Genomic DNA, 13,238 nt, shown 5'->3' with positions numbered 1-13,238 from the left:
ATTCTCTTGAGTAGTTTCACACACAATCTTTTTTTTTTCTAGACATTTTTCGTAGTTGTTTGTCATATACGGTACAATTCTCTCTTCATCTTCTGAATTATCTAAAAAAAATAATGGATGACAGTAAAATAGTACTTTCGATGGAGAGTCTAAGGTAAATTTATAAAATAGGTAATACTTTATACCGAAGCACATATTGCTTTAACAAAATTAGAATGTGATGTTTTTTATTTGCGTTTGCTGATTTAAATTTTAGTTTTTAAACATAGCAACCATTACACATCTTATAATGATAATCTCTTTCCATGTTCATTTTCAGCGAGTCGTGAAGCGGCATTCACCTACGCGATCACGTCGGCGGGCGTCGTCAACGCCATCAGTCGAGCATGTCGGGAAGGCCAGCTCTCGACATGCGGGTGTGGCAAATCACCCCGCCCACCCGACATCCCCCGAGACTGGGTGTGGGGAGGATGCGGCGACAACATCGATTACGGCTACCGTTTCGCCAGGGAGTTCGTCGATGCCCGTGAGATGGAGACAAACCCGCAGAGGGGAAGCTTTGCCTATGATCGGATGAAGATGAACCTACATAATAATGAAGCCGGTAGAAAGGTATAAACTTTTCTTCTTTTTTTTTAATTTCATTTATTGTTTCTGCAACTTTTCATATACAAAATAACAAAGAAAATACATAATACAGAACAAAATATTTAACAATGAAATATGTCAACAAGGTTGTATTTTCTAAAACATAACGATTTAAGTAGGTTGCAGGGTTGCCTTTATAAGGCTAGCTTGACTGTGTGGCAACCCCTGAAAACAATTACAAATACATTTAATAATAAACTCGCTCCAATCATTCGCTAATAATCATGATTATATCTTGATAAAACCGTTATTTTCAATTCAACCTTGTCAGTGAAAGCCCCCCTCATCAGCAACCTTGTTCATGTTGTTAGTGGATTTCACCCTTTTCACATCTGAATTCGTTGGCATCGGGAAGGTTTTGATTTTTTTTTCAGTTTTATAAGAGAATGGACATTTTCTTGTAACTGCATTCGCATCTCCTTCAAGCTGTTATTGTCATGATTTTAAACTCGAAGATGGATTCGAACGTCCCCATGTGAACTCCTAATGAATTTTTGGATTTGTTATGATGTAAGCTTCAGAATTACAAATAGTTCTTGTGAATATATTTTCACGAATAATATTGCCTCACCATTGCGGTTATTGAACCTTTTGTAACGTTGATTTAACGAGATTTCTTCTCCAGACGATCATAACGACCCCGTATTGAAAGATGAATCATATTTGATATCACTCATGATTTTGTCTTCTTGAGCTAAATTTCGTCAAGCAGATTGCAAGAGTCGTTTTAATATGTGAAAGGGTTAAGAGGGTCGGATGGTGCGATACACTCGTAGACGAGTTTCTATGTAGTTTGTTTATTTCGTATTTATTTTTGTTGTGTATTTGTTTTGTATTGTTATTGTTGCTACCATAATTTATTTCCGATTTGCACAGCCCCATTCGATTCCTCTTTGGAGTGTGAAAATGACAGGGCTTTTCTGTGCAACTGATCTCCTCTATTCCAACGATTCAAGCCTTTTCAGGATGGATTCTTTGCGTTCTTTCACCACTCCATTATACCGCTATAATAATATCACAGAAAGTGAACAACATGAACATTATGATACATAATAGAAGTCGCCATGGTAACAGAAGTACACATTCTATCTTTTAAACAAGATGAAAGGGACGGGATTTGAAGTCAGGTCTGAACAATGGCAGATAGATATCTCTTATTGCGTCCTTAATCTCGACTTATCACGCTGCGCCCGATGAAGAAGAAATCTTCTTTGGTCGATGCAAGTCAGATCAGTCGGATTATGCTTGATAGATTGTATGCGTTTCTCAGTTGCAAGGTTTCAAGAAGACTATTCTTAGACACCTGAGATCCCTAAGATTCGGATGAGCACTGCAGCGAGGAAGGACGTTTCATAGAGCTCAGATGATGCGCTTTTAGCTGGCTCCTCCCCACTCATCTAAGACAGACGATACATTGTTTAGATAGCGATATCCTAAGAATGGAGCATTCGTTATCTTTTTCAGTTCTTTTGATAGCATTCACATCAGATTATGTTTTATGGTCTCTTAAATATCCTGCTTTGTATTTTCGTCACTTATTTTACTATTTACGCATTGGAGCATACTGTTGCCTGGGTGTCATATCTTATTCATGACGCTCTTTGGGGTCTTAAAGTCTTGATATTTTCATTAATATTTGTCTCCTTATTAAGTTGTCTAAATTTGACCCCTTATTATTTGTTGCTCCGCAATTATTAATCCCAATATATCACATTTTAGAATATGAATTATGAAACAGGCGAGAACGCGCGAAACTATTGTACACACACACACACACACACACACACACACACAATAAGTGGAACATCCATAACTTTGATAGTATGAGTGTTTATACATAGGCCATATCTCGAAATATATTAGTGTGAGAAATATCTGATTTCAATTCGAACCAGGATGGAGCATGATTTCGACATTTCCATCAGTCATTCATTCTGCATTCTGAGCCGACTCGACGATGGAAACAATATGAAAGTACGGCTCGACTTTCCCCCTTTTTACTCCAATAACACAACCGACAAAATGGGAAAGGAAAAAAAAAAGTCCAATTTCGGGGCGTGCAGAATTCCCAGTCGTCGTTTAGGGCTGATGATATGCAGCCGACCTATACTCAAACCAAATATGCAAGTGCCCTGCAGCACAGTAGCACTCCAAGAAAATATTATATAAATATTGGCCCGTTCTCTACACCCGTTGGAACCACGGGTCTGAACCAGCTCTCCCTTCTTTGAACCATGAAGACAAAGTGAGGAAAAAAATATCTATCGAAATCATATTTCGTACTTCTCACTTCTTTCTGAGTCTAGTGTCAGGTTTTCTTTCTCGAAGTCGAACTCCCCTTTAGCCCGGGGTTACATTTAAAACATGTCATTTGTTATTTGTAGGTTAAGAAAGATTTTCTGCGTTTCAGTTTTATAAAACCTCATTATTAGAGGCAACATTCATCATGATTGAATCGATTGAGGAGGAGCATATATAGCCTCGAAGAATGAAAAGTGGCGCCTAAGGCACCGTGGTCCCAGGCAAGCTCTGTCGGGATGGAATAATATAAAAAAAATGTTCGATTATAGGCATAAGATCGCCGGGGAAACTTTCTTGTTTATTTGATTTCTTAGGGTGCACTGCCCCCGACAACGAGATGTTTCCATTAAAAACAAAATTGTCAGCACGAACGAAGTACACATCTTTGATCACGGAATTGGTGAAGCTCCCGACGTTCTACTATTTTCATATCCTTCACACATTCGAGCCAAGCAATGCTTCAGAGATCAGTGTTTTTTTTCATGCAATCTAGACTGCACGTAACATTGAATTCAATTCCAAACAATTATTAATGAATAGTTTTGTAAGTAAATACAGGTATATTATCATGCTTCCGCCAGAATTAAAATTATCAGTTGTGTATGAATATAAAATTGACATATTAGAGCAGAAAACTTTAATGTTCATGAATTAAGAAAGTTTTGAAAACACATCGTCAACATCATAAAATGCATGTTGAGGAGTCAATATTCTGCGTCCGAAATCTTCATTAAAGTAGCGCCATTCAACGTTCAAGCGTACAAGACTTTAGCAAGTCTGGAGTCTAGATCTCCTGTTCGGCTGGGCCTGAGTATGATAGGTGCGAACAAGATGTATTCGTTCTGGTTCAGCGGGAGGTGTATATCAACCGCCAGCTTACCGCCAGCCTCTCTAGAATTTCTTCTCGAAATCCTATCTCTAGTTGGACATCGGAGTAAGGTATCCTTTACGACTGCGTTAACACTGGCATATTCTTATTGGCATGATCAACTACGCACTTTAATAGTATTCCCCTAATCATCAGCTAAATGAAAAAAGATAAGGTATACTTGACTAGCCCACGATTGTTTATTTACTTAGCAAATTTCAAACACGCTATAAAGAGTACCTCCCCTAACAATCTTTTTGAAGTATTTTTAAAGAAATTATATCATTTTCCCTCTATGCCCCAAAAAGCCAATGATGATATGTATTCAAGCAAAGTTATCTATTTCTGGTATAAGGGGGAAGCATCAGATTAGAAGCTTGAAATATTATCTGTGTTTTCAACGGATTCATGTGGTGACATTGTGGGGCTCCATGGTTAATGTAAAGATTTTTTCAAGCATCCATGTTATTTTTGTATTTTCACTCGCTTGCAAGGCGACAGTTGGTGATATTTAAAAGATGTTCATAAGATTACACAATGTTTTCATGAACAATGGCAAATTAGATATTACTTTGTCAGTATATTCAAACAACCTGTGATTATGTTTTAAGATAATCAAAACTGCCAATATCTCTAAGTCTGCATAAAATAGACGGAGTGGCTAAACATTATGTTTGGAATACTAGTAATTGACGATTCCAGTTTGTTTGCAAGTCGAAATGTAACTTCACGAACACCCATGTCTATAACTGCTGGCTGGATGTCTTCACCAGTAGTTGCGTTGATATCTAAATTCATATTTCCATTGGGTTTTCATCTTGATGTTATATCGGATGTGAACAGAGAGCCCAAGTGTACGCAAGCGATCTCGAAGGGTTAAAACCATTCTTAACCCTATCCATCGTGACCCTCCACCATTACTGTCGACTGTCAAACCCTGTATCGTGTGGATTTTTCTTATCAAGAACTCTCCTCAAGAATGTCCGTCTTTGCATTTTTTTTTTCCTTAAAAAAAGTTCACTCAAGAATATTTCATCCATGATGATGTTAAGATTAGAGGATACGTGTAACATGACTTCTGGTTATTTTGATTGTCTTCATTGCAAGACGTTCTCGAGACGTAGAACCGACACCCTGTGACAAGTTGCTAATCATACAAATGACGTGTAGAAAGAATAGGTTTGGTGCCATGTAGAATATATATTACTGCCTTTCAAGGCATTTAAATAACGACGAAAATAATGTCCTCAGAAGTTAGGTGACATTTAGTTCGTTACAAGAAGTAAATTTATGTACAGTCTTCTAGTGTTGAAACACAAAGTCAAACGTGTGGCAATAATTCGCTCAAAGTAATTACATTCTTGTGAAATTCGATGTGTAAAACCAAGTGGGCATTGAACCTATTCGTAAAGGACAATTACGTGATTTTTATGCTGGGCCTTTGGTTTAAACAAATTCAGTAAATATGGCACACATTTCTTTTAAACCAATTATTTTTTTTACCAAAGATGAATAATGATGGAAAGAAAACCAGTTGATTGCTAAATCACTGAGTCACATATGGAGACCAAAGACATTAATCAACTATTCAGTACCTTTTTAAAAGTCAAATGAAGTCATATCCATAAAAAAGTGTGATACAAACGGGAAATGGTTGGAATCGTTTATCAACTCTGATATATATTTTTTCATAATAGAAACTATGCGCGCCTAAGCGTGTTCATAGCTATAATTTCATGCCCTCTTTCCTACTTGGTTGAGAATAATTTTCTAGACAAGAATTCAATTTTCAAATCATGTTGGGTGCATTTTCAATCACATAATATACCATGTATACCACGATCCGTTTGAAATAGATACACGTGGTCTAAATCAACAAACATTACTACCAAATATTGTTGAAATATATTCAGATAACATTTACCCGTGACAATGGTGACAAATTTGACACTAATATTTTGGACAGAATCACAAGACAGCCATTAAAATGCAATTATTCTGACCCGCAGGAGTATACGACTGTGATTCTATCTCACGCTGTACCATAATGAGTTGAATGCAAAAAATACGCAGACCAAAATATTAAGTTGAAAGAAGAAAAAATGTGAAAAGAAAGGAATGAAAATAAAGTTGACATCTCAAATTCTGGGTCCGTAGGCGTGAGGTGAATTTGTACTTCAGAAGGTGTTAATCCCATTGTTCCTAATGAAAACACCCTTTGGTGCTCTTCTTTCAACCCATTTCTAACCGTATCCGGCGTTTTTTCTCTTTTGCCATCAGAATACCACAAAGTGAATATAAACCCTTCTTTTAAATTTGGTATTCCTTTGACATTTTTCTCTTTTTATTATTCGTCAACGCGTACATCGTGAATTGTTGCAGTCAATTAAGAGCGGACAAAAGGCGCGGATTGGCCGCCGTGAATATCAACCAAAAGCCAGGTGAACTTGACCATTCTCAGAGCGATTTCACGGTTATTGCTCTTCGGTTTTGGTGTTCTCTGGTGTAGCTCTTTCACGGAATTGCGCAAGTCTGCCCTGTGGCAATGACCGTGAAGAATGAAATGGAAAGTTTGTTTGCAAAACATTCGCTCAAACTGAAGAACGACATGTAAATCTTACGTATGGACCTTCCATAATCATACTTATGAAGAAGTAAAAGAAGTGAAAGACTTGGTTTGGCAATGAACGCTTTACGTATTATTACCTGTTTCCCCCATAAATACATAAACAGGGACTGTTGTCCACCTGCAGTCCGATACAACGTCTCGTAGAAAAAAAAGCAAAGGCCCTACCCAAACTTTTCAGTGGATGTATTTGTTATTTCACCCAGGGCTTTGAATAGCATTCGCGCAATAGCAACAGCAGTAGGTGACCGCTCACAATTTTGTTTCAGGTTTCCCACCTTTCTCTTGAGGAGTAATTGCATTCGGTGGAACACCCGATATCCTAAAGCAGGTCCACCTTGGATTTTGAGCGTTGTAGGACGTGTGGCTGCCTGAAGACAGCGGGTGAGACCCGCGGGGAACGCTCCGTACTGTTTACAATATAAATATCAGTTGAACCCCCTCTCTCTTCCAAGCTGATGGAAACTGCTCTACAGATTAATTAGCTCAGTTGAGTAAATCGCAACAATGGAAGAAAGCGAGAGAGCTCAGGGCGCTTTCTCAAGCTTTCAGTGGGTTTCTTATCGAATGTTGGTTTAATGGGACTGGGGTTAAGAGCCTCTACTTACAATTTGTAAGACCCGGAGAAGACTTGTGGTGACAACATGAATGTAGACCAATTTCAGCATTAGAGAATAGGTCGGAAATTGGTTATAAAACATTCCTATGTGCCGAGTAAACTGGCGGAAAAGTGAGTTGAACTCCCGCTAGTAGTTCCTAAGTGCATTGTATCTCAGTTATCTCAATCATACCGAAGGTTCCTCGACTCTATGTTGGTGAATAACGATTTTCGTAAGTGCAAAGCTTCTAAACACCAACAGACTTCGAAGTTTTGGGAGACTGTTTCTCGCTTAGTACTATCCAGTTTACCTACAACTTTTCTACCAGTCAGTGGTATCTTCTGCATTAATAAATCTATATATCTATGGTGTTTGGTTCTGGCATTTATGTCTTTCTTTTGAACATTGGAACATTAAGAGTACTGCATAAAGTCACAAATGCCATCTTACACCAAACTGCAGCTCTCGGTATAAAGAAATCTCTTCACAACAAATAATGTTGATTGTCTTTTATATTTCCCTTTTTATGCATACAGGCAGTGTTCGATAACGCGCAACCCGAATGCAAGTGCCACGGTGTGTCTGGGTCATGCAGTCTGAAGACATGCTGGCTACAACTGAGTCCTTTCAACCGTGTTGGAGCGATCCTCAAAGACAAGTACGACGGCGCCACCAACGTCCGCGTCAACAAGAAAGGCAGGCTGGTCAACTCCGATGTCCGCTTCAACAAGCCTACCCGTGATGACCTGGTGTACCTTGAACAATCTCCAGATTACTGTGTTCCCGACATACAGACTGGTTCATTGGGTACGACGGGTCGCGAGTGTAACAAGACGTCTATGGGCACTGACGGCTGCACGTTGATGTGCTGCGGAAGGGGCTACAACTCCTTCACGAAGGAGGTCGTCGAAAGATGCAAATGCAAATTCAAGTGGTGCTGCTATGTGAAGTGTCGGAAATGCAGAACATTGGTTGATGTACACGTTTGTAAATAGAATAGAACATTTATTGCACAAAGAACGTATTTATGATGTGACGGTGCAACTGATAGGAGTTATCCTACAGCTACTGCCACGTAACTTGCAGTTCAAGCCAGACTTGAACTGCAACAAAGATGACGAACCGCCCTCTTCCCTTGTTTAGATGCTCTTGAGCATCACTAGTGTCTTCGGGATTCGTCGCTAAGTTTACATCTACCTTAGATGTACCTAACTGATGACCTGTATCGTGTATGAAAGTATGAAATTGCGGACATTGTCTTCAAGTAAATAAAGTGTTTAATGGGACCCAAATGTGTGCGACAAGTTTTAGTCTTCTGGCTTGATGGCTGCCATAGTTTATTGTTATTATTACGTGTACACATGTAGCTTTCCACAGGTTATAACATGGAACTTTGAACGTTTATTGATCTCACTCGACCGCTTAACAATGAAAAAAGCTGCAAAATCATGTTTTGTTCGAAGTCTGATAAAAAGGAATTGACGGAATAGTAAGGTGATCCGTTGTTATAATGTGGACTAAGATTGCATTTGGATAGTTAATAACCATTATTTTTACAAAATGATCAGACACCACATATTGTAAAATATTATAAAGGTGAAGCGTGAAAATGACTTGATGAAGGTGATTTCACTGAACTAATTCACGAGGCTGCAATTCTCTTTTCTGAATTAGATGATTATGATGAGAAGAACACTTTGATATGATTTCAGAAACGGATGTTTCGAACCAACTGACATGCCAGTCGAAGGCCTATCTTATGCCGTCATGAAGCTGTTGTCATCTTGGAAAGAGTGTCCGTGTCCTTGATGGAACATCGATAATCCACGGATGCTATTTGCATCCTCCTCGATATAAATTATTAACACGATCAAGTACACACAAATACAACATTCGCGGGAACGTTGTCCTTAAAACGCAAACTGACCATGAGCACCGAACTAAATATGCAATTGTATAGACCAGGTTTTGCAACTATTTGGAAATTGAAAGTGCGCCTTTCAAACTGGGGTGAAATATATTTTGATAGTTATTGATTTTGACTACAGTGATTACCATAAATCGTGGAGGGATGAATCAGTCTTGCTAAGTCATTTGCAACAACCAGACGAGAGTGTTATTTTGGGGGAAAACTGAAAATAAACCCGTTTATTAGAAGAGGAAAATAATACGTACCGTGTAGTAAAACGTGGACATGGTGGAGTGTATTTCGGTCACAACGATACGATGTAGTGAATATCATAATGGAACTAATTTCAAGACTAAAGACTTTGAAGAAATTCGGGTGACTATCGTGTAAAACTCCATTTTGATAAGGAGCTATGTGTAAAAAGAAAACATTTGGGGTCACCAAACAAGTTAAGATATGATAAATTGTAAAAGGTAGGCCATTGAATCACAGTACTATGTATTGATTAGTAGCTTAATGATTTCCAGAGAAATCTCTTCCCAAAAGTAAAAATTTTCAAATTACGAACGCCCATTATATGGGTTGTTACGTCCCGTTACATCCCGTGTGGTGCGCGTTCGTATACAAATTTGGAATTTTTATTGCATGGCGCTGTTGGCTGTACGTAACCAGTGACGTTAAGGTCACCGGCACTGCGCATGACTGTTGGACTGACGTATGTTTGGTGAATAACAGATGATCAAATCGAGCTGTTGCAGCCAAAGCCAGCATTGTCATTGTTGATGGCGTCAGTTATTCATAGTCCGAATGTTGCTTACAGCATAAGTGTGATTATTTGTTTTATTTTTGCTTGCCGAATGCCGCGGTCACACGAAGGAAACAAACCCCAGTCAGATCAAAGCTGATTACATGATGTGTGATGGCGTATCATCCGTCAGTTTGGGGTTGGTATCGTTGGTGTGACAGCGACAAAACATAATAGTACCCGCTGATATTACGCCCATCTAGACTAGACTCTGGAATGATGCTAATCATATATTGTTTCCATTTATGTCCATTTTTATTTCTCCCATTCGCTCAACTCGAACTGGGGTAAGGCATGTAAAGGAGCAGTTGCCAGTTAGCCACAATGGATCAGAGGTATCCATAATGAATATTCTGGTTATAATTGGACGATACCATTCCTGTATTTTATTTCTTGTCAAGCAGTATTCCTGGTGTATTTGACCAAGAAGTATACTGATTTGGACAGACTCAAATATGATAAACGGTTATCATCAGTACATTTTATTCTATAAATAATCATAAGTGTGTATGGAATTAAACCCTATACAATCTATTTGAAATGCCACAATGATAGGTAACCAATGTTTGCCGTATTTTTATATATATTCACTTGATGGTACTAGGGTTTCTCGGGTTTTAGACTTATTTTTATCGACAATGTTGTACTCATAGATTTTAAAATAAACTATTAATCGTTTACTTCTATGCAGTAAATCGATTATGATGAAAATTCTAGACGCAATTACGTCTTGGTTACGCCGACACCTGTTGTAATACTCAAACGATTTGATGATAAAAATAAGCTATTACCAAGTTGGTTAATTGATATTCTTAGACGTTATTAATTACTTTGAGCAGACTATTTGTTTTGATTGAAATATGTAATAAAGGTATATGTTTTATGTCTCGAAATCATTGTATATTAATTCTCGAATGTTTGTGTATACCGAATTGATGGAATTTCTGTAAATAGGTGAAAATAATTATGTATTTTAACCGATTGAAATATTCATGTATTGACTTTGCATATGAAAAGAAGGGAATGATTTTCGATTCCTCGAATTGTTTTTTTTTTTAATTATATTATTGATTATACCTAGCTTGTAGGTATATTCTTACACATGTTACACTAGTAACACTACCCGTTGAATCCATATGAAATGAATAATTTCAAACCATTTATTGCTATGTATGAAAATCGTTCCTACGGTGTTCGTAAAGGTATTTGTGACCGTAGCATTAGGGATACAGGTATAACTTCTTACATCAAAAATTAATAATGAATAATAATTAGATTTCTAGAGAAGACGATCTTAATATTTGCATAAGTTTTCGACTCTGTCTTCATTCCCCCCCCCCCCTCCCCTCTCTCTCTCCCCCTCACTCCCCTATCACTCTTCCCACTCTCTCTCTCTATTTTCCCTCTCTCACTTACACATGTACACTCATTTGCACAGACAGGCAGTCACACACACATATTACATACACAAACCCACACACACGCACAAACTCTCTCTATCTCTATCTCTCTCTCTTCAAACAATAAAAAAATCAACACTGATAGAAACTGCGAGAACACTCGACCGCGCCATCTCTACATTACACACACACACCCCACACCAAGGAGTTACAACTCCTTGCCCCAACACCTTCAAGTCTGTACCCCTCTCCTTCATTAAATCACTTTGATTCCCTTTCGTCCCTCAATCCGTTGCTTCTTGCATTTTTTTAAGATTTTAAATTAAAGCTGCTTTCACTTTTCGAAGTACAGAGGAATGGCCCTACAGAAGGTCATATTTCCTCACAGACTCTTCGTTTGCTTTTAGACTAATATTATTATTTTGGGTTTGACATCGTAAGAAAATACAATTAAAGATTTTATTTGTGACCGTTGTGTTGAAATGCGGGGAAGTTATAAATGCCGTAGGTTTATTTGATGCTCCAATTAACCTTTCTTTTGAAAGTGATACTTTTTAAAATAATATCGCAGTATTACAGTCGATTTTTTTTAGTATTCAGTGTATACCACCAAAATGATGTTATATATTTCCGAGAGATCGCATTAAAAAGTGAGCGTGAAACTATTTTTTATGTTAAATTTTCTTATTTCAGACTTATCTCTTGCCATATTTCATTTTGCATGATGATCGTTTTTTGTTTCGCGTGTTTCAGACTATAAACACAAATGTCCTTTGACACAATGACTCCGTGGCCGATGAATAACAACTGTGTGTGTGTGGTTTTGCTTATTGTGAAAAGGGACATAGATGAGGGTGTGCGTGCGCATGTGGGGTATGGGTTTATGGGCGCGTGTGTGTGGATGTGCGCTGTGTGTGAAAGTATTTATTTGTTTATGGTTAACGCCCGTGAGCGGTTTTAAAAGTGGGGGGAGGGGGTGGCTTAGCATGTAGGCCTACTGGTTTCCAACTGGACAATCTTGAAACTGAGATGAAGTAACAAAATTATAGTAAAAAGTCCCTGTGAGGAATATTGAGGACGGATTTCTTAAAGCCCGAAATAATTGGTTTTGCATTTTTGATAGTCGATATAACAAAATGATACACAGATTCGAAGTTCGAAATCTCGAAGTTGAAAACATGTTTGAGCAGTTTCATCCTACATAGGAGAAAATTGGGCACCAGCATTCACTGCAAAAACCCGGAATCTATATATGTCCACACCAGAGAAGTGTTAAACAACACACCAGTTTCGTTTTGGTCTAAAACCAGAAAGGTGTTTGTACAACACCAATTAGTATCAAAACCGCATCGGTTTGATTCCAAACTGGTGTTGTTTCAATACTTCTCTGGTGTGGACATATATAGATTCCGGGCTGGTGACAAAAACCGAAAACACCGGAGTTTTTGCAGTGTGCTATGCAGACGAAGAACCTAATAAGCTAGGGTGTATAAGCACCACATTTTTCGTGCGTCTGACTGATGACTCTCTATAAGATCCCTTTGTTATTTTTCATTGATATTGATGTTAAAAATTATCATCATAATGATATTTATTTCTTTTTCAAATTACTATAATCATCATTATTAGTTTATAAATTTATTATGGGTTCACGTTTTCAAAATATGATGTCTTAGCATACCCTTTCTCAATTTCACCTGAGATGGTGCTATTCAATAATTCGGTTTCTTGATGCTTTCCAAGAGTGCGCACTCAACACGGGTAATTCAGACAATGACTCACGTATCAAATCACAGCTCGTCCAAAAAAAATGTAGGAACATAACCTCTCAATGGATTTCGTTTTTATCCACCAAGAGGAATTGTCATTATTCGTGTAACAAAATCAGATACCTCAATTTCTTAAAAATTAAACAAGATCAGGTCCGAATCAAATCTAACCATATCAGATATTTCTGAGTGGCACTGACAAAAACCGAAAACGGATTCACGAGAACAATAATCTAAATAAAAACTATTTCTTTTTTAAAACGCAGCCAATCCGAATTATAGAATATCAGCGTGATTAGATAATTAAAACAAA

General features: G+C 37.8%; 1 protein-coding gene across 4 annotated transcripts in view; it reads left to right on the top strand.

Moving 5' to 3' along the window:
• LOC129257872 (protein Wnt-5b-like) overlaps nt 1-11,821 on the top strand; it is a 39,682-nt gene extending 27,861 nt beyond the window's left edge. For all 4 annotated transcript variants that reach the window (XM_064096305.1, XM_064096303.1, XM_064096304.1 and 1 more), the window contains exons 4-5: nt 320-612; nt 7,579-11,821. In XM_064096305.1, the coding sequence (XP_063952375.1) occupies nt 320-612; nt 7,579-8,037 (752 nt within the window). In that variant the 3' untranslated portion in view covers nt 8,038-11,821. The remainder of the gene's footprint in view (nt 1-319; nt 613-7,578) is intronic.
• The last annotated feature ends 1,417 nt before the right edge of the window (nt 11,822-13,238 follow it).

Source organism: Lytechinus pictus, chromosome 3 (assembly GCF_037042905.1).
Source record: "Lytechinus pictus isolate F3 Inbred chromosome 3, Lp3.0, whole genome shotgun sequence".
Taxonomy (NCBI): domain Eukaryota; kingdom Metazoa; phylum Echinodermata; class Echinoidea; order Temnopleuroida; family Toxopneustidae; genus Lytechinus; species Lytechinus pictus.
Note: the sequence above shows the minus strand (reverse complement) of the source record. Positions and strands in the feature narration are given on the sequence as shown.